The 26,541-nt window shown below is 40.4% G+C and overlaps 1 protein-coding gene across 2 annotated transcripts in view; it reads left to right on the plus strand.

The window, feature by feature from the left end:
- Nucleotides 1-26,541, plus strand: part of ZDHHC17 (zDHHC palmitoyltransferase 17) — a 130,980-nt gene that overhangs the window by 9,464 nt on the left and 94,975 nt on the right. For both annotated transcript variants that reach the window (XM_090042570.1, XM_090042569.1), the window contains exon 2: nucleotides 24,120-24,223. In XM_090042570.1, coding sequence (XP_089898696.1) covers nucleotides 24,120-24,223 — 104 coding nt within the window. The remainder of the gene's footprint in view (nucleotides 1-24,119; nucleotides 24,224-26,541) is intronic.

Consider the following 26,541-nt stretch of genomic DNA (forward strand, 5'->3'; position numbering starts at 1 on the left):
AATATACTGTATTTACTTGAGTAGAAGATGACCTGGATTATAAGGTGACCCCCAAATAATTAGGTTCTATATATGGAAAATTTATACATTTGCTATATTATTATTGGAGGTTTGCCCTGAATTTGTCCCTCTCCCAGTGCTACAGCAGGGAAAATTAAATTTGAGGGGTGGGATCAGGTAGCCCTTTTGATCTCTGCTTCCACCTAACTTTTTGCCTGGGGAGCCCCTTCTCCCTCCTTACTTTCAGACCCTGCTCTCCCAGAGTACATTGAAGTGAGGAACAAATTTGAAAACAACAGCCTTGAAATGAAACATGGCTATAACAATTTGCATATAGCATCCATACACTTGATTGATGTATGTTATCTTTTTTTTTTTTTTTTGAGTTTTAGTATAGATGCTGTATAAACTCTGTTTTGAATAGCACTTTGGCACCTACTTATATAGTACAAATTATTTGTGATATTAGTCAGAAGCCAGAGGCTTGTGATTTATCGTTTAATTCATTGGGCTGCGCCCCATCAGAGTCAACAGTGTTTCAAGCCCTGGTGACCCCACAGCTTTGTACTGCTGTGTGTGTGTGTGCACGCCTTTCCCCCAACCAAGATTCATTTGCTAATTAGCCACCACTCATAACTGGAACTCAAGGTTCTTGTCTCAAGTCCTGTGATACTCCAAAAATTTATATGCAGGTGAGATGTAGGGCAACCTTGTTTTGATTCATCTCATAAAGGGTGGAGTCATATTAATTGTGTATGCTAGGCTGAGAGATGGGGGGTGACAGAGGGTTTCTAGGTAAACTGTTTTGTGATGTCTGCTAGGCATTTAAAGCTATTAAAGGAACAGGAATCAATGGGAATGGGTAAGAGGTACACCTAGCTGTGGGAGTGAAGAGGAAGTAAAAATGTGTGTAGTGCAGTGGCTCACTATGACTTGAAAAAGAGTTGGCGATGAGGGGGACTGCACTTAATGGGCACTACTATATGTCTTATTCAAATGGGTTGTGCTAACCTTGTGGTAGGTTCCCATCAGCATGTTTGCTTAGTGTGAGCCTTGTGTTTTTATAGTCATGCTCAGTATTGGCTGGATTTATTTACCTTCATAGTTGGTTTTCATTGCTGAACACATGCTGCTTTTGGCAGTAGTTTAATGATATATAGTGTATTTAATGAAATTTTCTTGTATGCGGTTATCAGATGAGGGGCTTTTCTCCATGCTCATTGCAGGGGGTGGAACCTTGTATTGTATTTGAGTAAATATGCTAAATAAAAATTGTACTGTTATTTGTTATATCAGTTGCAATTTTTCCCCATGTAAAATCATATCTGAATATTTTAAGGTAATAAAACACTGAAGTAACAAAAGTATGTGTAAAAAAAAAAAACAAAACAAAAAAACAAAAACAAAAAAACCCCCAAAAAAACAAAAACCAGAGCTCACAGGTAGAGTAGTTGTATTGTAATTAATACCCCCCCCACACACACACACACATTTTGTTCACTACTTTTTACCAAAATGAACTTCTAATGTCTTTAACTATTCATCCTTTGCTTTAAGTGCTTCTGTTTTGTAAATAAGTAGCTGTTATCACTTGTCTAATCTCAACTGTCTTTAGAAACCAGTATGCATCTGTTTGTGTGTGTAAATAAATAAATATATATTGCATATGCACAATATACCCCAAGGATCCATGGAAAAGTTTATACTCTGTATGCTAAGGATTTCAGTTCCCTGATAAAAACATATAGAGAATTTGCACTGGTTTGGGTATCTCTGATTTCTTGAAAATTAGAAAAAGTGTCTTTAGTTGTAGATGTTTTAAGAAAAATGCTTCCTTAAAGTGTAACATAATAGTTCATGTGATATTTATTATTTAGCATATGACACCTGCCAGTTGCATAATTTAGCCACATTCCCAACATACTGTACATGATGTTTGTAGCAAGGGAATTCTTAATTTCAGACTGTCAAACCAGAAAAGTTAACAGTAAAAATTCAGTGGCGAAACCAATGCTAATGCATTGATCACTATATCATTATTGACTCCAAGATGGACATGAGCCACCAATGCCAGACTGCAGCCAACAAGGCCAGCCATACCTTGTCTTGCATCCAAAGGTGCATCTCAAGGCAGTCCAGAGAGGTGATACTCCCTCTCTATGCAACTTTGGTCAGGCTGCAGTTGGAGTACTGCGTCCAACACTGGGTGCCACACTTCAAAAAGGATGTGGCCAGCCTGGAGAGGGTTCAGAGGAGGGCCACCTGCTTGGTGAAAGGGAAGCAGGACAGGCCCTATGAGGAGAGACTGAGGACCTGAACCTGTTCAGTCTCAGCAAGAGGAGGCTGAGGGGGAACCTGGTGGCTGCCTACAAACTCATCAGGGGAGATCAGCAGCAAATAGGTAGAGCCCTTTTCTCTCCACCACCACCTGGGGTGACAAGGAACAATGGTAATAAGCTGATGGAGAATAGGTTTAGGTTAGAGATCAGAAGGCAATATTTTACAGTTTGGGTGGCCAAAATCTGGAACCAGCTTCCCAGGGGAGTGGTCCTTGCCCTTACCTTGAGCAAATTCAAGAGGAGGTTGGATGATCACCTGTCTGGGGTCTTGTGGACCCAGCATTCATTCCTGCCTGTGTCAGGGGGTCAGGCTAGATGATCTGTTCAGGTCCCTTAGGACCCTAGCTACTATGAAACTGTATCTGTATCTTATTTAAAGAGGTTTTTAATTTTAAATGACAGTAGTCAGATTTTAGGACTTACTAGTTTGTACCAAATATTTATGTAGCAGGGCACTGAGATGCCTGCTACTTGTGGAGCTGTAAGTGAGGAGCCTAGCTGTGGGTTGCCAGGGTAACCACTGGGAGTCAGCTGACCAGAAGGGGTAGGGCCTGACTACGATATAACTCCCAGGCTGAAGCCAGGCAGGCAGTTGCCTGCCAGCAGCCATAGGGGTAGGAACTCTGCCGGAGTGAGGAAAAGGAAGAGGCTAGAATGCTTGGGTGAGAGATGGAGAAATCCAGTGACAGACTTGAAGGTGATTATGTCCAGATGGCTTAGGTTTATGTTATATCCAAAGGGCTTGAGTTTGTGTTGACGGTTTACAACTGGAGGACCGGGTGAGGCTATAAGGGGATGGAGGAGGCCTCATAGGGGAGCCATGGCTGTGTGGAGACCCCCAAGAATCCCCAGGGGGGGCAGTGAGAAGCCCCAAAAAGGGGGCTGTAGAAAGCCGTAGCACCTGTGGAGAGTGATTCTGAGACAAGGTTGTGGAAAGCCAGAGTCCCTGTGAGGCACGTTTCTGAGACAAGCCTACAGAAGCCGTAGCACCTGTGGGGCGCGGCTGAGAGACAAGGGCTGCGAAGTGCCCGGGAACCAGAGAGGGTGCAACGTCCGGTACATCTGCGAGGCTTGGGGCATGGTGCAGGGGTGGTTGGAGCCATGCATAGTCTATAAGGCTGGGGTGTTCGGAACCCTGTTGTATAAACAAGGATTGGGGTAGTAGGAACCATGACCAGGAAGACGACAGGCAACCTCCCTTTAACTTTCATAAGATCAAGACGTGGCAGGCGAGAATGAGGGTGCATTAACGCAAACTTGGCACGGTAGCACTAGGGGAGAGCACTAACACTAGGACTTTCCCCCCTCCTGGTACAATATAGAAAGCACATAATTTTAACAAATTAATTTTGTGTGATATTTTAATATGAAGCATTGCTGTTCCTTAAAAACCTGGTAAAAGATTGCTTTTCTTTCTTTTTTAGCAGGGGGTTGTACAATATTACCTTATGAGATCTTTTCCAGCCATATTTTTTATGATTCTGTGAATCTGCTAAATAGTGATACAAGTAGGAAATTGCTGTTAAGTCAGGATTCATGCATTGTTAAAATGATTTGAATGAAATACCAGTAGCTGACAATACAGATCTATTAGTAATTGATCTATTAGTAATAGATCAATACAGATCTATTAGTAATTGATATCTGTGTCTTAAAGCATCTGGAGCCGATTAGAAATGGGTATTGTAACATACCACTTTAAATGTTCAGTAGTTAAGTCTTTAAAACTAGCTTATTTTTATACTTTAAGCTTTAGGCTTAATGTATTAGTGTGCTTCCTGAATATTATAGCTTAAGCTATGCATTTAAGCTTTTTTAACTGGAAGTTTTTTTAACTGGAACTCAGGCAATGTATCTGGCCAGATACTCCCAATACTTGTGTGCTGTATCATTTTTGATAGTTGGGAAATTCTTATTTAACATATCAGTATTGATATCTGTTAACATTTCATACTGTCCTTCAGTCTGGAAGTGTTCATAAAGTTACTGAATGATGATAAGTCAGTGAATTAGGTTTGGACAGTTGCTTTTCAGCAAGCAGTACTTATTCTTCGTCAGCTGTATGTGAAATCACATAATTTTTCTGACTTAAATACAGTGGCTATTTTGTCTGCCTCTTTCTTATGGTAGTTTTTTTTTTAAAGTGCCCATTTGGGGATGTGCAGGAACATTTGCTCTGTTTGATGGATACTTTGCTGAGAAAATGCCTCCTGTAAACAGTTTCTTAATGTAAGGATTATTTTAGAAATCTTAAATCAGAGTATGTCTATTTAGTTTCCTTTTCTTTTGTGTAAGAGTGTGCTATAGACTTGAAACTGATTTCAGTTCCATGTAATGTGTGTTACTTTGTTTGCGGTATTACATTTCCTCTGCATCTTTTTGGCTTTACAGTCCTATTTTCACACTTCTCACAAAGCATGATGTCCCTATTGTTGGTGTGTGAAGGATCCATGCTAATAAGAGGGGACTGTAAAAGGGAAGCAATGAGATGGACCGTATTCGAAGCACTAAATGCACAAAAAATAAAGCAACTGAAAATGACAGAACCAGAATTATTATTAGCAGTATTATTTTTATAATGTTATACTTCCCTTTTAACAACTTTGTCTCTTTCTAAATCAGGCTTTTAGCTTTTAAGTTACAGGCTAGGCCAAAAAATATCCATCCGTGGCAAATAAGAAATCCACAATTTATGGATTCTTAGCTCTCATTTTATCACTTAAAAACTTAATCCCTTTCTCCTTTCTGCCTCCCCTTCCCTTTCTAATAAAACCACTGCCTTGTTTGTTTACCTGTCCCTCAGTGATCACTTAAATTTGAGAAGTTCTTTTTTCATATGTAGGAAGGGGATGTTAGGTATTAATCTTTGGAGGTACAGTAAAATCCCTGTTATCCAGCCTGAGTGGGGAAGGCTGGGGGCTGGTTATGTGAAAATTCCTCCCTCCATGTTACCTGAGAAAGCTGCCCAGTTGGGGGTGGGGAGGATGGCCACACATGGAGCGATACCAGCTCGGGGGAGGCGGGGTGGTGACAGTGGCTGCCACGTGCGAGCATTCCCTGCTTCCCTTGTGTCTGGCCAGTTGGCCGGAAATTCTGGTTAATAGTGTATTCTGGCTTGTAGAATGCTGGATAACAGGGATTTTACTGTATTATTTGCCATACTTTGTGCTAAGTTCTTTAATCTTTTGATGTAACATTTTTATAAAGAGTGGTTTGACTTTTCCACCCTAAACAATACTCTATAATTGCCAGTTTCACAATTTTCATTAATATTTTTTGCTTGAATCAAGACACGCATGGAAGAATTCAGTTGCTTGTGTAAATCAGCTGTCTATATTTTTTTCACACTCTCCGTTGCTTTCTTAGCTATCTTTTTAGATTGACAATTTAGTATGCTATGCTTATAGATATAATTTTATGTGATAATAGAAACTTTTAGTATCTTATTGGAGTTTTTTGGTAGGACTTCGTTTAACTCCATAGGAACATGAAATTTGTACAACTTTGATTACAGTCATTATCCCCTTACTGCACTATTACATAACATTTTAAAGGGTAAGGAATTCCAGCCATCTGTTCTGTCCTCCTGAGCTCCATGTAACAGCTGTAAGCCACAGTATTTCCCTCCCTTCCTTATGTCCAGGGAGGTAGACTGACCTGCTTGTTGTCTTTTGCTGTATATAAATTGAAAGTAAGAGTTGCTAACACAGTAACACCATTTTTTTTCCATTCTTAGTCTGTGTATTCATGCACTATATTTCTTTAGAAAAATTTCTGTGGATCGTCTCCCTGGAGTTTTTGTTTAAATTAATACCCCCTCTTTGTTCCTTTGTTGAAGAAGTTGGAGGGATGTGTGTTTGTTGTTGGGTAGAAGATTGGGATTTGGTATATTGGAGGAGTTGGATTGGGGAGTGGGAATGTGAAAGGTTAATATTGAAAGTACCAATGATTCATTTGTTTTTCAGAAAGGGGAAAAAAAGATGTCTTTTAGAGAATTCTAACTAAATAAAGATGAGATTGAAAACTTAAGCCCTGATACATTTCTGGTCAAGTTGTTCCCACCCAGTAAGAACTTAATTTTCTTCGCTTTTTTTAAGTCACTCAAAGATTTGGATCACGCACAAAATACAGCCAATGGGCTGTATTTGGCTACTGAGTGATCCTGTCTGGCCCACTGCGTGCCTTCAAGAGCCTGAGGAGGGAGGGCTGTGTCCTGCACTGCTCTGCTTTGCCACAGCTTGGGCTGGGCCATGAGCAGACTCCACCATGTCCCCCATTCCCACCCCTCCCTGTTCCCTGCCACCCGGCATGGTTTTCTGTTGGCTGGGCACCAGGACTGCACAGTGCTGCCAGTGTCTGGGCCCGCACAGGACATTGTGTGATGCAGCATGCCAAGTAGCCATCCTGCCTGCCTGCTTGCTGTGACGAGCCCCTACAGTGCCATTAGTCTGTGCTGGCCCTGGTGGGGCTTGGCCTGTGGTTGCCACCTCAGACTTTCCTGATGTGGCTGGGCAGCTGTCGCTTGTTGCAGTAGGCGGGTGAGATGGCTGCTTCTTAAGCTTGTGTAGGTCAGTTATTACGAAATTCTTCCTAATTCTTTGGATGGCTAAGTAGTGGAGGTAGGTTACCAAGACAGAATCTCTCTCAGGAGGTTCTTTCTTGCAGATTAGACTAACGTTTGTCAGGGATGATTTAGATGCATGTACTTCTGTACTGAGCAAGGGTTTGGGTTGCGAGGGACCTCAGGTGGTCTTCTAATTCCTTTTTTTCTGCATTCTTTCTGCCCCACTGTGCATCTCTTTATATCCTGTATTACTTTTCTCTAGTTTATTCCCCCCAAAATAGTACTTATTCTCTTCCCCTCAACCTTTGCAAATTTTACCGGAAAACAGACGGTGGAGTAATAATAGCTGCAGATGGACATAAGTGGAGCATTGTAGAAGCATAATTTCATGTGAAAAACCATCCCCCGCATGTCCACCCCACCACTGTTCTGATTTTCCATGAACAGAGCTGTGCAACCCATGTTTCATATTTGCTTGCAGCTAAGTGTCTGAAGTGGATGACCCTGTGTTCTCCTTCCCCATCCCAATAACCAACAGATTTTCTGTGGAAAGGATCAGCAGTAGTTTCCTTTCTCCGTTTCAGTCCATAGATTCCTGGCTTCACACATTTAACTGAGGTGTTGTACGTACAGAAATATGTTTAGCGTATCGCTTTGTTTTGGTTGGAAACATTTTTGGACCCTCCAAGTGAGGAGAATATTAAGGTTCAAATATGACTCTAGTGATGCCCTACCACCAATCAAAAACACCTATAAAAGTTGTTCCAAATGCTTGCTTGCTCACTCTGTATCTGTATATGTATGTGTGTGTGTCCCTGACAGTTTGGGAAATCGTTTTTTAAAATCCCCTATTTTCTCTCTCTCTCTCTCTCTCTCTCTTTCCCCTTTCCTGTGGTATTTGAGCACCCACATAAACCAGATGGATGGTGGTGATAGCAGAACTGAATAGAGGCAGTTTGTTGCCCAATGCACAAAGTGAATTAAAACAAGATGATTTTTTCATCCATTCTTGTTGCTTTGATAATGGTAGGTGAAATATTTGGTGCCAGAATAGTCGTTCTCTTTCTTAAGCTAATGTTGTCCTTTTAATTCCCCAAAGCAGAAAATAATTTGTATTATCACATTTTAATTTTCCTTTTTGTTCAGAAAATAAAAACAATTGACCATATCCACAATTGCCCAGAACTTTTATGACTCCCTTCTCGGGATTCAGCATCAGCAGCTGATTAATGTTGAGCAAACTCATCCCTGGTTTTATTACAGTCTGGATGAATTTGTCTCATTATTCCCAGGTCAGAGTGACATAGGTTGCTTTTTGTGGTAGCCTCCTATTAACTTCACTGGGACTCCATATGGGCTCTGGGGTTTCTCTACATAGAGTAGCATATTTAGCCAAGGCTGCAGTCCTTAATGATGCGCAAAAAGATATCGTGACTTGACATCCATTGCTTTTAAATTGAAGTCTGTTAAATTGCCATATTGAATCAACCCTCTCAAAGTGTTTGGAGAATGGAAAATGGCTAGATTGCTTGAACAATATATTTTTTGACTTTTTAAAGTGTACTACAAAATAACAGTTTAGAAGCACAAGAACTCTTGCTTCTACTTTAGTTTTTAGTTTCTAATACTACTTGGGCTTTTTATTAGTTTATTTCGAGGGAACAAGTCCCGTTATATGAAGATGATGTAGTTACGGTTGACTTTTAAAAATTTTTATTGGTCTGTGCAAAGTTCTTTTTCCTTTCAGAGTCTCAGTCTAAATGGTATCAGTGAGATCTTTCTTCTACACACTTTTTTTATACTTTTGCTAAATGGCAGATCTACTATTGAAGTATCACACCCATGCAGTAGAGCCCACAAGTTTGGACATAGAATGTCAATAGATTACCTGTATCATTTGAATCTTTGAATAAAGATTCAAATATAAAGAGAGAAATATAAAACCACCTGCAAATAAAATGTGGTTTTAATGTAGTGGCTTCATAAGTTATTTTCTGTTATTTTGCACCTATACTACATTAGCAGCAGGACTCCAGATATGGAAGTGGCTGCACAAGTAGGGTTATCTTGGTATTATTGACACCAGGCTTAGGGTTGAACTATATGTAAAATCTCTTCTGTGTTATTTTATCTGCAAGTCAGGATTAATGAGTGAATGTGTGTATTTGTTTACTATTTTAGCTTTAAAAGTTTTGTTAAAATGGTCACTTATTTTTCTCAGTATGTCTTTCACTGAAACTACTAAAGTTCCAGATATATGTAATGGGTAACTAGATTTTCAGCTATGTAATTATTAGGGTTTTTTTAAGGCACAGTGTTCAACAGCATCACATTTCTTTCCTCTTACATTTGAGTTCTTAAGTCACGTTTGGTGGTAGGAGGAATATTTTAGAGTAATAGTTTGAGCTTTTTAAACGTGTTAACAACTAAACCAACTAGCAAGAGATGAATATAAATGAGGGCGTGAGAGAGCTTGTGGGATCTTCTTGGAATCCCTTGTGATAAAAATGGTCTTTATAAATGATCATATGGCTTTACATCCTTGACCATGTGAAATATTGGAGTTTTTATGCTATCCCTTTTGTCTTATTGGTGACATTAATTTTAAATGTCTGTCTATTAATCACCTTTGAATACTTGCTGCCAACTCTGTAGTAAGTTTTTCTTGTTATAGTCTTTGACATTTGAATGAGGATAAAACCCTTTGTTAATTAGGATTGTGATAATCCAGTATATTCAGGTTTTAAATGTGAGTTTTACTTCCCTTCTGAATCACAGTATGCTGAAGCAGAATTTGCTTGCTTAAGTATTTACTGTAGAAGGAAATAAGTTTCAAGTTATGTTTTAACATGTTATACACTAGAAAAGAGGTAGTTAGAATCATAGAATCAATGAGTGGGAAGGGACCTAGACAGATCATCTAGTCCAACCCCCTGCCATGGGCAGGAAGGAGCACTGGGGGTGGCAGCGGTCATAAGACCCCAGCCAGGTGCCTGTCCAGTCTCCTCTTGAAGATTTCCAGGGAAGGTGAGAGCACCACCTCTCTGGGAAGCCTATTCCAGGGTCTGGCCACCCTTACCGTGAAGTAGTTCTTCCTAATATCTAACCTAAACCTATCCTCCCTCAGCTTGTGGCCATTGTTCCTGGTGACTCAATGGGAGGCCCTGGTGAACAGACTTTCCCCTGCTGCTGGCCCCTGATAAGGTTGTAGGCAGCCACAAGATCCCCCCTCAGTCTCCTCTTGCGGAGACTGAAGGGATTCAGGTCCCTCAGCCTCTCCTCATAGGGCTGGCTACGGAGGCCCCCAACCATACGAGTGGCCTCCTCTGGACCACAGTTGTGTTGCCTGTTTCTAGTTGGAGAGCAGTTTTTTCAAAAAGCATTTTTAATGTGCTTCTATATTGCAGTATGTTGCAGTATGTAGTTTTGGATTATGGGATATGAGAGACATAATTAAATTTTATCTAAGAGCTGGCTCCAACAATGCGCATGCTGTTTTGTTGGGGATTACTATGCGTTACACTTCAAGCAGGTTGGAAGAACTCTTTCTAACCTGGCTTGACAGTGACTGCAGTCAATGAGGCCAAATTCATATTGGGCATAAACAAGCATGATTCTGTTTCTAAAGGCAACCTAGACCTGATTTTTTTTTTTCATTAGTGACTGTACAGACTTCCCCCAAACCTCCTTTTCTGAGATAAGGCTTCCAGCAGTGTAAGGCTTGGATGTACTCCATTTTAGCTGTCACTTGGTCATGAAACATTCAGTTTTCTTACTTAAATAGTGTTTAAAGACAGAAGGGACTATTAGATTATCTGATGTGACCTTTTGTATGTCACAAGCTTTTAAATGTGTCCTAGAAAAATCATGTCATGTTGCATCTAGTAATTTTAGTTGAAATACTTCATTCCTCAGGAAACAAACTTTTTACATGGCACAGGTGAACAGGAGAAGTTGAGGTTCCTGCCAATATCTAAGATCCCTGCAATAGCAGGGATTGAATTAGGTAAGGGATGCCCAGATTATCTTAGTAGGTGATCCTCACGATATACTGCTGAGAAAAGCCAGGAGAATTCCAAGCCCCCTGCTGAATTTACCTGAGGAAATATGTCTTTCCAACCTCAAATGTGTTGATCAGTTTGAAAATATGAGCAAGACTTAATAGTCAGGTATATGGTATATCTTCAGCTGTGATTTCAAAAAGAATGCATGTGGTCAATTGTGCATTGGGGAAATAAATTCCGTATTTGTTTCCTGATGTCTGGTTATTTAGTGAGTATAGAGATGGTCATTATTTTTACGAGCATATTGGGAGTGAGTCAGATGACGCTATTCCTAATTTCATCTGCGAAGGAAAGGAATGGAAATGGAGACACTAACAAATTTCAAACCCAGAATTCCAAAACCATGATGACCATCCATGTGTTGGCCTGGTTTAAATATATCTTTTAGAACAGGGGTGTCAAAGATTTTCGTTATGGACTGGATTCATCCTGTGGAGTCCTATTATCCAGTTTGCAGTGCTTTCTGTAGATTTTATCAGACTGGCCTAGATGCCACACGGAACATGCATTGGTGTTAACTCTGGCTCCATCTCAGAGCCCATCTGGTGCAAGCTGCACACGGTGTGAGGGCTGGACCAGGGCTTTATGCTGTACAAGGTTTGTAGGATTGTTCCTGGGTACATGCTGTATTTGGTGCCTGTACTGGACCAGCCCTGTGTCACATCTCTAGGACTAATCCAGATCAGGCTTCCAGACTGGTTTTCTGTGCTGGATCCTTGTGCAGGGTTGGGGCCAGTGTGTGCTACATGTCGTGTGTGGGACAGGAGCTGGTGCATGTGCTGCATGCAGCACATGAGGCTGGTCCAGGCATGTGCTGTATGTAGCACTGGCATTGAACTGATCCAATGCACTGGATGTGGTGCATAGGCCTGTCTGTGGGCCTGTTCTGGACCAGAAACTTGCCCTGCACCCCTCCATTTGCCGCATAGGAATGAATGAGCTTGACACACCTGTTTCAGAAGAGTAACTACTGTATTTACTTGAATTCAAGTCAGTATTCTCCCCCACATTTAACTTTGAGGGGAGATATCCAACTTTGAGAAGTGGGTTCATCTTGGAGTAGAGTATGAGGTAGTGTAGGGGAGGCTGGCAGCTTGTGCAGCCCAGCTGGAGCTCCCATGCCACCCTCACTGCCACCAAGCCAAGCAGGGGGCCATGCTTTGTGCCCCAGGCTAGAGTGTGAGTGGAGTGAGGCTAAGCTGGGACCAGGGGGTAGAGGCTGTGGGGCCTGGAGGGTGCCGAGTCTGTGGGGGGCAGGCACAAGGGAGGCAAGTGGTGAGGGAAGCAGGCAGAAAGGGGCAAGGTATTGGGCAGGGTTCAAGTTGCTTGACTGCCCCCACCTGCCTCCCTACTGTCTCCCCTACCACCTGCCCCTCCCAGCACTGCTTGCCCCACTGCAGCAGTGGGAGGTAGAAATTTAAGATGGCCTTCCAGTAATTAGATTCTGTACATGGAAAATTACAATGAATTATATATTCTCCAGGTATAGAATCAAATTACTGGCTGGTCACCTTAAATTCAAGGTTCTCTTGGATTTGTGTAAATATGGTCATTTCATTTAAAGGACCCCCTCAAAATACTGGTGTCCCAGCCACCCTGATAAGTCTCTTACCACTTCTATTATTTGTTTAAAGCCCTCCTGACTACCTTATTCAGTCTGTTGCCCAGGAGACTAGTAGGCTTACTACCAAGATACATGCCATAAAGAAAGTTTGCTTTCCCTGTAAGGAGAAAGCCAAACATAGGAGATTGTTGCCAAGGGGGAAGTTGTGATGTAACAACTATAAACAGAGAGGGGGGTAGTTAGATGAGTTAGGCTGAAGCCGGGCAGAAAGCAGTGTAGCAATATACCTTACAGACTGACGAAATCAGAGGTGGCTGTTTAATTACCATAATTTCTAGGAAGCTGTAGTTTTTATTTCAAAATGGAATTTGTTTAATTCCAGTTTCCAGGTACTGAGTGATTTATGCAAATTTAAGAAGCATCCGCCCTCCCCCCCCTCAGCTTTCTGCATGTGTAACTACTTGTAAGGGCCTAGTTAAATTGCAGTTTCATAATTTTGTGGAAACCATGATAAACAATGATCTCTGTGGAAATTGGCTGCGATTTCCTGCAGCATCAACCCCACAAAATGCTTACAGGAATACAAACATTTGGTTTTAAGTTTAATTATTACACTTATAATAATATGATAATTTATATGATATTTCTGAGTCTTTTCCGAGCCTCCAGAGTCTGGAATAGACTCCCCCCAGAAGTGGTGCAAGCACTACTCTGGATGTGTTCAAGCAGCATTTGGATGATTATTTTGCAGGGGTCATCTGACCCAATTGAATTCCTGCCCTTTGCAGGGGGCTGGACCTGATGACCTCGCAAGGTCCCTTTCAGCCCTGTTGGCTGAGTCTGGAGAATTTGCTATTTATGAGGTTTTAGCCTCTTGGCCGATCAGCAAGAATGGACAGAGCTGCTTCTTTCCCTCTCTCTGCCAATCAACGGTGAGGGTTGGACCCTCCAACATGCTCATGAAATCAGCTAAGCTTTCCATGAGTGGGCCATGAAAAACCCTTTGTCTTGTCACCATTTAAGTAGGTCCCTACTCGTATGTAGACATCCCTTTTCAAGTCACTGTTCAGTAAGCTTAAGTTCAGTTTCTTGCACCATATGTCATTTAAGGCTTGTTTTTCTAGACCCTAGATAGTTTTGGGGCCATAGTATTCTTTGCAACATTGAAATACCTTCCTCTACAATGGATTTCCAAACTGGATACAGTATTCTTGTAGTGGTCATAAGTGCTACATGCAGAGACAAGATCATTTTTCATCTTCTTAACAAGAGAGTTGTTTAGCCCTTTTTGCCACAGCGTTGTACTGAGCACTTTTGTTGATAGTTATTCTCAGTGCCCTTAAGTATTTCTGTGTATCATTGCTTTCTAAGTTAGACTAACATCCTTCTGGCATAGTTCGTTGTCTTGGTTCCCCACTGTGTACCCCATGTTTTTGGCTTCATTAAAATTCATTATACCAATTAATTTAAGATCTGTTCTGCGGTGGTGATGTGCTGTTCTCATTATTTGTTAGCTGCTGGGATCTGGTGGTCTGCAACACTTGCTTGCTCATACCCATCTTAATTAGGACTTCATAAGCATTTAAGATCCTGTAATTTTGTATTGTCTGTGTCTCTGCAAGGTGAGATGATGCCTTATGTAAAGTGCTTCCCCTTCTTCCCATTTGGATGTTGTCTTATGAATGAATTTTAACCATAGTTGTTAATGAAGCACCTTTATAGACCAACTGAATTGGAGATGCAAAAACCTTAGTTCACCTCTGATTTAGTTTATTTTTGAGGTATATGTCTACACTGCTTTCTTCCTGACTTCAGACTAATGCATCTATCTACCCTTCTCTGTTTATAGTTGTTAATGTTACATCTCAAGTTTCCCTTTGGCAACAATCTCTTGTGTTTGGTTTTCTCCTCCTAGGGAGAGAAAACTATGATCTGGGACAGAAGTTCCATAAACCGGTTTGAGCCAAATCAGTTAATTCTGATGCTACATTAAACAGAATTTATCTTAAACCAGTTTTGGCCATTTTGAAACTGGTTTATGTGCACTGAACTTATGTTCTATTACAGGTTTAAAGCAGTTCCTGATTACTTAAACTGGTTTATGTGTAGCTTCTGTCCCTAGCATATATGACATGCTTCTTGGTAGTAAGCCTTCTGGTCTCTTGGGCAATACAGTAAGGTAGTCAGGAGGGCTTAGAACCAGTAATAAAAGTGGGAAACCTGAAGCTGCAGTAATACCAACTATGTTGCTATATTCTACTACTTGTTTATTATCTAGGCTCCTACCACTGGTGTATAGGCAATTAAATATGTTCCTTATGTCTTTGAATTTTACTCATGTTTGATGATATGTGGAAGCTGGTTTACAGATTTGGATGTTTGTATCCTTTTTACCCTTATCCCCTCTTATTGCTGCTTTTAATGTCCTCTTGACTTACCATATCTAGTATATTGGCTGGGAAAGTAGTATTATTACAACTGAAATGCATTGCGCATGGAGCATATGGAAAGAGGCATCAGCTATCTTTAGTCATTGAGGGGAAATTGTCTATAAAACAGTGGCCCTAAACTCCCACAGAAATTTTAGTATTTGTTGTTCCTTGTTAACAGCTCTATATTTTATAAATTAAGGTTTCATATCAATATCTTCCTATTTCTGGTTGAACTAGCAGCAGATGCCTCTGGGCAAGATGAGTGCTACAGTCCAATTTTTTTGCATCTTGCATTACAGCTGGTAATGTAGAGATCTTAATTGGAAAGAGAGATACAACTGGTTTCCTGAGTTCTGTGCCGTGGTTTCCTGAATCCTGTGTTGGGGTGTAGTGTCTCTGCCCTTCACATCTCAGTTCCTCTTCAGCCAGCTATAGTTGAGAAAGGGCAGGATAACTTGACTTGCTTTCTTTCCTGTTTATAGTGTTTCAGCATATGAGTAAACTACAGAAAGGACATCTTGGTTAGCAGAGCTGAAGATTTTAGCATAGTGACTGGATTTTTTCCCCTTTTATTTTTCCTACTTTAAGTGTACAAAATCAATTTTTAGGAGTATTTGGGAGAAGTGATTTAGTTAGCTTAACTGTATGGAGCTATAAGATATGCTTAGGAATACTGTGTTTTATTTGGACTGCAGCATTCTGTCATTCATAGTGTATTATACACTCTTCGTATTTAATGTAGCTCTCATGCTGTATTTCATAAAACAACATGTCAATACAATGACACTATTATACACACCCCTCTTCTCACTCTTCAACACACTGCATTATTTCTCCCAATAGTTAAGGTCTTGCTTTTTTCTTCCTCTAAATTCTACCAGAAAGTGGAGGTGCAAGTTCTGTAGTATGTATTTGTTAGATTTCTGCTTAGAGACTAGATTGAGAAGTTGGCCAACATAGTTTTGTGGTATACAGGAAGAGTGTTCATAACCTGTTCCGGGGTTTGGTCTTTTGCTACTGGGTAAAATTTGAGCAAGAAGGGACAGAGAGAAATATTTGCCTGCAGTTAACACTAATAATATCCTAGGAGTAAGAAGTCCAATTTGGATGAAAATTAGAGGATAAAAGAACAAATTGGACTTCACTACAGATAAGAACCTCTATCATCCTGTGGCTGAAAGAGGTATTGTTTCTAGAAAGCCACTGCCTTGGTCTTAAACAAAATATGGCTTCATTCCCAGATTTTAAGAGCATCAGCTGTAGCATGACTGTCCCTCATTTTGTCTTCACAGCAGATGCCCCGATGTTGCTCTTAGCTCACGTCTCTTGCTTGGATGACCGTATTAAACAGCCAGGCCATTGGACTATGGATATTTTTAATCAGTTAATCTGTTTAGCTTTCAGGCTTCACAGAATGGTGAAAGGACTGAATAGTGTATGAAACAGTGTCGCTGGGAAGTCACCCTCCATTTGTTGATTGTTTGGCTCCAGATGTTTTCTCATGAATATTGTCTTGCAGACATATAAAGAGAAGTTTATTTGTAAATTCTTTATAGGTTTATATATAGTTAGAGTAATCACTTATGTGGAAAATGGCAGTCAGGAAGCTATTATCCTTATTTTCAGGCTGATTGGTCTGAAGAAGTTTGGCAAACAATAGTGAGTGGCTACCATAATACTGTGTGCTTACTCCTTCCTTTTGCCTTTATTTATTTATTCATTTATTTATTATATCTGGAAAGCTTTGTGGGCCTTACTCACTCTGGAATAAAAGTTCTTTTGAAATCCAGATTTGGACCTGGCATTGCTTGCTTTCTCTCAATCTAATTATGTGTACACGGTCCTCTTGAGTAAAAGACTATACTTCCTTTCTTCTTGACTACTGATTTTACTTAGTGTTGTCTCTTAGGGACATTTCTGTTGCTTAGTTTTAAAGTACCAAACAATAAATGAGAGTCCATATGTAGATAGTGTTTTGCATTTTTGCCAGGATTGTGTATTTTATGAATGTAGCCAACCCTATCAATTCCAAACTCTTGTTAAATAGCATCTAAGTGTGTTTAGTAAGTACTTAATGGAATAAACAGTGCTCTGTAACTTCATACCTTGATTTGCCTCTTTATTGATTTAAGAGGGAAAAAACCTCTAAAATGTATCCATACAGACTAATCTGTACTGCCCAGTCGTACAGAAATAGTTTCAGGATGAAATGAAGAAGTTCTGAAAAACTTTAAATCTTGAGGTTGTATGGATACAGTAATGACTTGCAACCAGCAAGAAAGTGGGTTAAAACAGATTTGAATGTTACACTTTTGTACCCTGTTTAGGCCTACATTTCTTTTCAGAAAGAGAGCCAAAGCACAGTTTGTTTTAGAGAGACCATTTAGACCAGTGACTTCCAACTAGGGAACCCTTCCAACTGAGGGCCATGAGATCCTTTTAAGAGTGCTATAGGCTTCTCGTCCTCTTGGAGGCCCTAATGTGCATGTGCCTGTCCACAACTTAAGGGTTGATGCCTGTGTCTGGCTCTGTGCAGTGAGGAGGTGGTGCAGAATCCTTCTTCCTTCTGCTCCACACTGAGGTCACTACCTAGAGATCAGTGTGCTGCTGCTCAGCCCAGCATGCTGCAGGCCCTGAAGGACATGGATGGCCAAAAGGCTTTGCATCGGCTCCTTCGGGACCACCATGGCTTCTGGTGAGTTGGGGACCACCAAGCTCAGAGTTCAGTTCCTGCCCTCGTGCAGTTTAAGTCTCAGCTTGCTACAGCTCCCCAGTATAACCTGCCCTCCCCCAAGACTCTGCCCCAGCAGATGTCCCCTGGCCTACCCTTTCCCCTTCAGGCATCCTGCCCTGTTCCATGCACCTTTTTGCCCCTCTGACCTCCTTGTTGCCCCCCATGTACTAATGTGCTTCCATGTATTCAGCCTGGCGCCTTGTCTCCTCTTATGGTCCCAGGACCAGAGTTCGGAGGGAAGTTTCCCGAGGAAACTAAGAGTAGAAACTGACCTGCCAGTTCTCAGTCCTCGGTAGTGATCTGTCTATTTGTAGCCTTCAAGTACCATGGCCCCTAAGGCCCACCTGGCTAACTAATAGCCTGGGTGAAAGATGCACCAGAATACTTGGGACAACAAAGGCAAAAAGCAGGACAGGAGTGACATGAAGGTCAAAACATGAAACTGAGTGCGCCTGAGGGGGACACCGACCAGAGCCCCCCAGGCCACACTCACTGGTCCTCAAAGGCATCCAAGGAACTGGTGGATGCCGCCCACTGGTGTTCTGCCCAGAAACGTGCACAGACAAGTGAGAGGAAAGCGGCCCCGCAGTCTCTGGGAACCTACCTTCCTGGCCAGAACCCTCTTCCTGGTCAAGGGCAGGGCCAGAAGGAGGTTGACCAGGAGGTCAGGACTTGGAGCTGTGGATGGGGTGATCAAAAACAAAAAGATGGGGGTGAAATTCAACCAGAACCTCAGGAGGAGGTTCTGGAGTTGGAGGTGGAGGGGCTGTAGCCTGGTGCACTTGAATGTCATGTGCACCAGGGTCTCCCTCTTCTTGCAGAAGGGGCAAGAGACTGGGGTGTATGTGAAGCTTGCCATATACATTCCCATGGCCCTCAGTAGTAACCTGGAGTCGCATGTGGAAAATCCATGTGCCACTCTTGAAGCTAAAGTGTGTAAGGCCTGGCCAAGCCAGGAGAACAGTTCCTGCTGGTAGCCTGAAGGAGTCCATATTATATTTATGTTATATTTCCATGCTGTAATATATATGTGATTTAATATGTTAATAGTAATATTACACTATTTATATTATGCTATTTATACAGGTTTATCTTGGGTTTTGCTCATTCTGTATATGTGAATTCGCTCTTATGCAATGACCCTGTTTATACTGAAAATTCATTATATGTGAGGTGTGTTGGAAGCCTGCAGTCAGCTGCTTTGTACAGTGCGTTCTGGGAGTGATGCACACCAATATATAGTCTCCTGTGCGGATCTGTGCTCCTCACTTGTTGTCTGCAACGCGTGTTTCTGCAGTTGCCACCCCCTTTATGGTAGCATTTACCACCACCCTGTGCTTGTGTGTGCCGTCTGCTGTTGGTGAGTACCAAAACTGTCTTGTAAAAGTGGTAGAAATGCCTCTGGGAGTCAGTACAGTCAAGGTCTTGGAACATATCCCATTCGTTACATTGTAAAGTGAGATCCCTTTATGCAAATTTGAGTTATGCGCCGTTTTCCAGGAACACTTGTATAGCATAAAGCAAGGGAAACCTGTACTGTATTTAAAATTATTGTATTTATACTATATTTATATTATTTTTTGAAATGGTGTGCCACTAACTTCTGAGAAGTTACAGAAGGATACTTTGAATCTAAAACGGTTGAGAATGACTGGTTTGGGCACTAAACAGTTTTCACTCTTGAATGTTGATATTTGCTACTTAATACTTAGTTGTTTGCATTTGTTTTCTGATGCTCCATGACGTTGCTCCAATAAGATATAACTTTTCTTTTTAATAGTGTCACCTCTCTATGCACAATCTGAAGAATTCTCTTTGGAGTCCTATGTGTTTATTCTATGAAATCACAATAAAACATTTATCTAGTGTAATTTGGGCCCATGCATTAACAGAGTACTTAACTTGTGTTATGTAACTGGCTCAGTCTGTTTCTGATTTTTTTTTTTCCCTCCCGTCTAAAATTAAGCAAAAATAATACTGTTGTGAACTTTTTTTACTGTTAGTGAGTAATTGGAAAAGAAGGGATAGAGTGGGGTGAAGATATGTAGTGGCTGAATTGCTTCAAATATATTGTGTTTGAGCTTATTTTTATAATGGCAATCAAACTTTCCTGGACAGCATTTTACTACATGTTTAAAATTGCTTTTTCTGATTGATATCCAACAAATCTAGAACTCTGCTGAAATGAGTCTCAGGATGATGAATTCTAGAGAGATAAATTCAAAATTCTGTTTTCAAGCTTTATGGAAATCTGGGCTATATCTCTTTAACAATTTTTCTCTCTGAGTATAATTACTTGAAAAGACTAGGAAAAAAGTGATTATATTGTGTTGTGAAATATGAGAGGCTTGATCACTTACGTATATACAAACTGAAGACTTACTGTGTAGCCATTGCATTTCTTCATCAAATGTCTCACATGCTGCTTTAAGGCAAACATTATTATTGAGAGATGGTTAGGCTTGGCTGAATTCAATTTTTATTTTCTAATAATTATGATGGATATCAATGTTTGTTTGTTTGTTTATTTTTAAGCTTTTATTTTGATTTTTATCAATTTTAAATTTTCAGGATTGCGTGAAATTAGTGGTGTGGGGTGTAGAGACTTGCCAGCTGAGTGGCAGACCTGCCATCAGTCCTGGCACTGCCCACCAGTAGCGCTGTTGTCTACTTTGTTGCTTCCTTTTCCTCTGTTTCCAGTCCTTAGGGTTTCTGATACTTGCAGTCCAAACTACAGTCAACACAGTTCTGTAGGACTGCTCACCCTGTCATCACACACTCCTTCAGCCATCATTTTTCTCAGTCTCCTTCCTGTAAATTTCAGTTATTAACGATGGAAATTTATATCTAGCTATATATATATCTATATAGTTGCCCTGCAAGTTTGCTGTGAAATCTATGTTTATCAGTGTTTACTAATTAAAATCGAATCCTACCAAGACTAGAGATGGTGTTTAGTCTAGTTATGATGTAACTCTTCAGAACTGCCAGTTCATTTTCTAGGGTATATTTCTGTTCTTGACAGAGTGAAAACTGAGACTGACTTCTCATGCCTGTAAAATCTGTTATCCTGGACAAACTGTATCTGTGGTCTGTTAGCTTAAGTGCTTCTTCCTTAAGTGCTTTTTAATATTGGGATATAGGTCATTGATCACCGAATCAGATTTTTCCAAAGAATGACCGATTACATCATGCCTAACAGTCTTTTTGTGAAGGAGCATCATTTTTGTCTTTTGCTGGTGTGATCCATGGAGGGAAATGCCTTTTAATAAATAGTGTTTTCTAGGGTGCTGGAAACATTTCCATGCACAGCTGAGGAAACATAATTTTTACCTATTTAAAAAAAAAAAAAGCCTTGTTACTTATTTGGGGGAAAATACTGTCTTTGAAAGTGTTTTTAAGTTGAACATAATTTAATAAAAAGACAATTTAATTAAATGTATGGAACTGCTACTGTAGAAAGCTCTTTCTTAAATGCATTCCATCTGATGCAGTATGCAAACTCTTAAGCTCTTTGGTTTTTATGCAGATTTATTTAATTATATGACTGTACAAAGACACTAAATTACAGTATTTTCCATAGCTGGAAAATACTGTTCTAGCACATTACAGTGGAATAATGAACTCATTAGTCTTACTGACACTTTTTTTTTTTTTTAAATCTTCCACATGCAGATCATAAATTGTACTTTTGCTAGGTTACTGCCATAAGACTCTGGTGTTTTGTGAAGAGAGATAAGAAAGTGTATATTCTATTTCAGGAAAGATGAAGCATTAAAAACTATGTTCTGCAATAGAAAACTTAATAGCAGTTAGCAAAAATGACTGTGTAGTCCATCTAAATACAAGCTGCCACGGTCCTTTTGCACATTTGTGCTGAAAAGTTTATGGCAAAATCCAGTTGCTCCTCCTGCTCCAAGGGAACCTTTATTTCTTTTACTTCACACAAGTTTCTAATAGTTGCCCGGTAGTTGACTAGCTCTAGTCAACTTCAGTGTTCCTAGTAGCAGCCTTTTGGTATTTATTTCCCATTCACTGTTTCTGTACAATTAACCAGAGCACCATTATGTTTCAGAGTAGATCATGGGGCTTAAAGGTGCTATGCATCAGAGTGGCTTATGCACTGAACCAACATGCAGGTAACAGGAGTTTGTTGTAATGTAGGCAAAAAATGTTGGATTGGCATTTTGGAAGTACATAATTTGCTTAGCTGCATAATTGGCACACATGTAAATGGAGTGTAGTGTTTGTAGGAATATTGTGCAGTTTAGAATCTGCTTTTGTATGCTTCAACCTTTGTAGTAGCTCTGCCTTAAAGTCTATGGGTAGACCAGTGAGTCTCAAGTAGGGTGCCATGGTACCCTGGGCTTCCTTGAGATCCTTTCACGGGTGCTATGAGGGACCACATAAATTAAGCACTGTTAGGTGTGCAGACGGGACTTGCAAGATAAACTCACAGAGATTTAAAATGGGAATCCATAGTGCTGAAAACGTTATGATCTGCTGTGGTCTTTCTTAGTTCTTTGCAACAGAAAATTGCTCTGTTATTCTGGAGTCAAAAAATGAGTGAAAACTAAGAGCTGGCATTTTCTGAGGATCACCTTGAGTCCAGAAAGTTTGAGAATCACTGCTGTAGACTATAAGAATTTATCCCTTGGTGGGTAATTTTAAGGTTTTTGTCTCTATCAAGGAAGAGAAGCATTAAGAATTTTTGGAGTGGAGAAACTCCATTAAATTGATAGAACGTTATTGAAAATGGATCTAATCCAAAAATAGGTTGAATCATATTCAAGTCTCTTGGGCTGTTCTCTGTATGCATTCATATATGACCATTTATATGCTATGTTTTTTTATGTTGCTGGGTTTTTGGTTATAGCCATATTGGTGTAAGGACATAGGCAGGCAAGATTCTTTGGGTAGATGTTATACCTTTTATTAGACCAACTCAGTTATCACTTCTACCCAAAGAACCCTGCCTGCATGTGTTTTTTTTTCAGGAGGCTGTCAAAAAAGGCATTTTTTAAAAATGTGGAACGATAGTAAAAATGCTGTGTATCATTACTATGTCCTGAAAACTTTGGGCAGTTTTTTCCATATTTAATCTTACTGCATTTACTGGCTGAAGCCTGCCCTCCCTACCCAGTCAGTCCTTCAGAATTGGGGTTCATGTCTTACATGTGTAGGTTGAGTAATAGTAGCAGTATTTTGAAATCTGTGACTTGAAAATGAAAAGAAGGCGAGACTCTGATCAGCTCTACGTTCAAGTACAATCACATTCTTTTGCTGGCTCCCCACATTCCTTTTTCTTCCCTTTAATATATTCATGGCATATACCCTCCAAGTGCTCCATCACCTGTATGGAGTTTTCCAAGGGTACATGATTTATGCTGAGGGGAAGGATGAATAAATGGTTTTTGGGGACTGGGGTTTAAATGGATATTAATAAGCACCCTAACATTTGGGTCCTGCAGAGGTTCTGAGGAAATTACTGTACAAATTGAGCTGTACTTCTCTCTTTCCCCATTGATCTCTTGCTTATGTATTTTTATTTTTCTGGTGGGTGGCTTAGTACTTAGTGAGGCTGTTCATTAAATAGATTAAGGACTATGTGACATATACATTTTCTTACTATGCTAACATGGGTGGTGAAAAACCTAGCTTAACATTGTACATTATGTAGAGGAGAACTGGAAGATAAAGTTGTTCAGCAGTGGCTTTTTAAAATGATAATAATAGGTAAAACTGCATTTATTTATCCCAACAGTTTGAAAAGTTGCAAGTTAAGAATCCCTGGAAAAGTTGTGGGGTATGCTGTGTCTTCTAAAAATGTTGAAGAGTAAAGTGGTATTATTAATCCTGCTGGGAGGGATAGCCATTCTGCTGAAAAGTGGCATTAGCATGTGTCCGAGAAACTTGGTATAAAATGGGTTGGCAACCCATAGCACGCAGAACCATTGGACCTGGCAGGTAGACCAAGAATGCATCAGTAGCATTCTGGGAATGGGGACTTTGCTTGTGCCATACCACAGCCTTGTCATTCCATTCCACGATGGCAAAAAAGTTGACCTGTGATGTAAGAGTTGAGTCCTTCCCTTTCCACTTGTTAAATCAGTATCCAATATAAAATTAGAAATATTTCAATATCCTTGATGTGGTGTAAAATTAAGGACAAATTTTAAGTGTTTAAATTAAAAAATGTTTGCTAAAGAATACCTTGGTACATTGTGCAAACTATAGAGGATTGTGATCTTGTATATTGACTGTGGTCATATTTTTAAGTAACTTTTATTTGACATTCAGTTGGATACTGTAAGGAGTCTTTTGTTTGCATGTGGAATTTTTTCCCAAATAAATTACAATTTTAAAATGACAATTCCAGCAGTGATTCTGAACCTAATTTCTGAACATTGTTTCTCTCTCAGGAAATCAAGCCCCAAAGTCATTATAGCCATGGATACAGTGAAACTCTGGGCCGGAAAATCCACAATGATGATTATAGCACTTGGGACATTGTCAAAGCAACACAGTAAGTTTAGTTTTTGGGTTTTTTTTGCAGTTTTAACTTTGTATTAGTGGGAAGACATGAAAATATACCATATTTACTCAACTACAAAGGGAGGTTCGCCCTCCCCATTCAGCATGGGGGGGAAGCCCTTTGTCTTATGATTGCACACAAAGAAACCTCCTTAAATACATTGTCTGTCATAGTGGTTCCTGAACTCTGACAGATTGCGCACCACCAATTTAAAGCACTACACCCTTAAATAGCACCAGCATATGTTTCAGTTCAATTTTAAGTACCACCCGCACATTTTTTTTCATATAAAGAAATTATAATAAAACTGTTAATGCATACCACTGACAGGTTGTCTTTGTACCCCTGGTGGTACCTGTACCACAGGTTGGGAACCGCTGGATCATTTAGCTGCTGCCAAAAGGAGCATGTGCTCAGTAATGGAAACCAACTATGCAATCAGTTAAATGCAACGAACACTCAGCATGACTATAAAACACACAGCTTATATTGCGCAGACATACTGATAGGAACACACTGATGGTGTGTGTGTGTCCCTTTAAAAAAACAACAAAAAGTCCCCCCCAAAAGTTGCTTCTTCAGGAGGGAATGAGCACCCGGCCTGGATATGCTGCAGTACCAGGCTGGCAGTGGGAGAGGCTGGAGCAAGCTCTTACACCCCCCCTGGTGCCAGTAATCCTGTTTGTTTGCTTTCATGTTTGTTTTTTGTTGTTTTGCAAGGAATGTATCAACTACCTAGCTAAGCTTAGCTAGCGATCAGCCTGTCTTGTGTCCTCTGTGGTTCAACACACTCTTACAGTTGTACCATTTTCAGTCCTGTTACCAAAACTGCCACACACACCCTCATTACCATCGGAATTATGTAAAGGACTACTTCAGTGACCTCCCCTCTCTCTTCTGATCCCCTCCCCCACCCTCCTTCCCAAGTCCTTCGCCTGTTTGCCCAGTTTTTTCACTTGTCACTGTATTTATCATAGTCTCTATCATCATCATCATCATTGCTTTCTTTGGAAGGCTTGTCTCTGAATGTTTTATGCCAGTCCTTTCTCTTCTACGTGATGTCAGCCATCTTTTGCCCATGGTCTTCCATTGTCTTCCTGTAGTACCAGTACACCTCACCCAGTCGCACTTTAATATAGCCCTTGACTGGGAGGTCCTCTGTTTGTTTATGAGCAAGTTCCTAGCGTTTCTGAAGCAGGAGATGAATTGCTCTAAAGCAGGCTGTTAGGGTCCCTTGCTGCTTAGCCAAGTGCCTGTACAGAACTGCCTTGTTGGTCATTGTTATGAACCCTGTCACCATCAGGAGGAGTATGCATCTCTCTTCCACATCTCTCTGGCTTATAGGCAGTCCCAGAGGGGGTGGTTGATTTTTGTTTCTGCCTCCCACCAGCAGGATTACTTGGGGCAGTCTGGGCCTCTCTGCCCCACACTGTTTCTCCATGACTGCATGAGGAGTGTCTAGTGGGCTATTGACAGTTCAAGTTCAACACCTTCTCTGGGTCCTTGTGAAAGATTTGCTTCCACACAGGGGCAGTATGATGTCTCTTGCCCTTATCACTGTCTGCATCTTACAGTGATTTGCCAGGGTCACTGGGGCCTTGTTGTGCAGTTTGTGTTTGTGCAGTGGGAAGGGAACAAATTCAAGGCAAACCTCCAATAACTAGATTCTACACCTGGGATATTATAACACATTTATAAATTTTTCCATGTGTAGAATCTAATTATTGGAGGGTCATCTTATATTTGACTACATACGGTACTGTTACACGTTTATGTAATTAAATACCTTGCACCTGCAGAATGAACCATCGAGGCTTAATGGATTATACTCTTGATTCCGAATTTTGAGTTTCAAAAAACACTACTGTTGTTGGAAACCACATCTTTTTTGTAAGGGTGTGTTTAAACAAAATGTCAATACCCGGGCTGTTGTTGCAGGGGCAGGCAAATAAATATTTTTCTTTCCATTTAGGGTGTTCCTTGTTCTCTGGTGATTTTTAAATAATTTATTATGTAGGGTGGACCACATACAATTTGGATGTGTGTGATTTGAGGTATCAGATTTGGAGTAAAGCTAGCATGGTTAAGTGTTTTTTGGGGTTTTTTTAATTATTTTTTCACTGCTGCTCTGAAGTTGTAGTGCATATAAATCATTGTGACATTTCTAAATAAGTATTGAAATAAGTATCTCTTTCTTATGGGTACTGTTTTACCTTTATTGTAAAGCTCATCCTAGATATGGAGTTCCTTAATTTATACTTATAAAAAATATTTGTGGGATCTGGGTCAGGGAGTGAAGAGGTGGCTGG

Source organism: Crocodylus siamensis, chromosome 4 (assembly GCF_052110815.1).
Source record: "Crocodylus siamensis isolate JL-2025a chromosome 4, ASM5211081v1, whole genome shotgun sequence".
NCBI classification, from domain to species: Eukaryota; Metazoa; Chordata; order Crocodylia; family Crocodylidae; genus Crocodylus; species Crocodylus siamensis.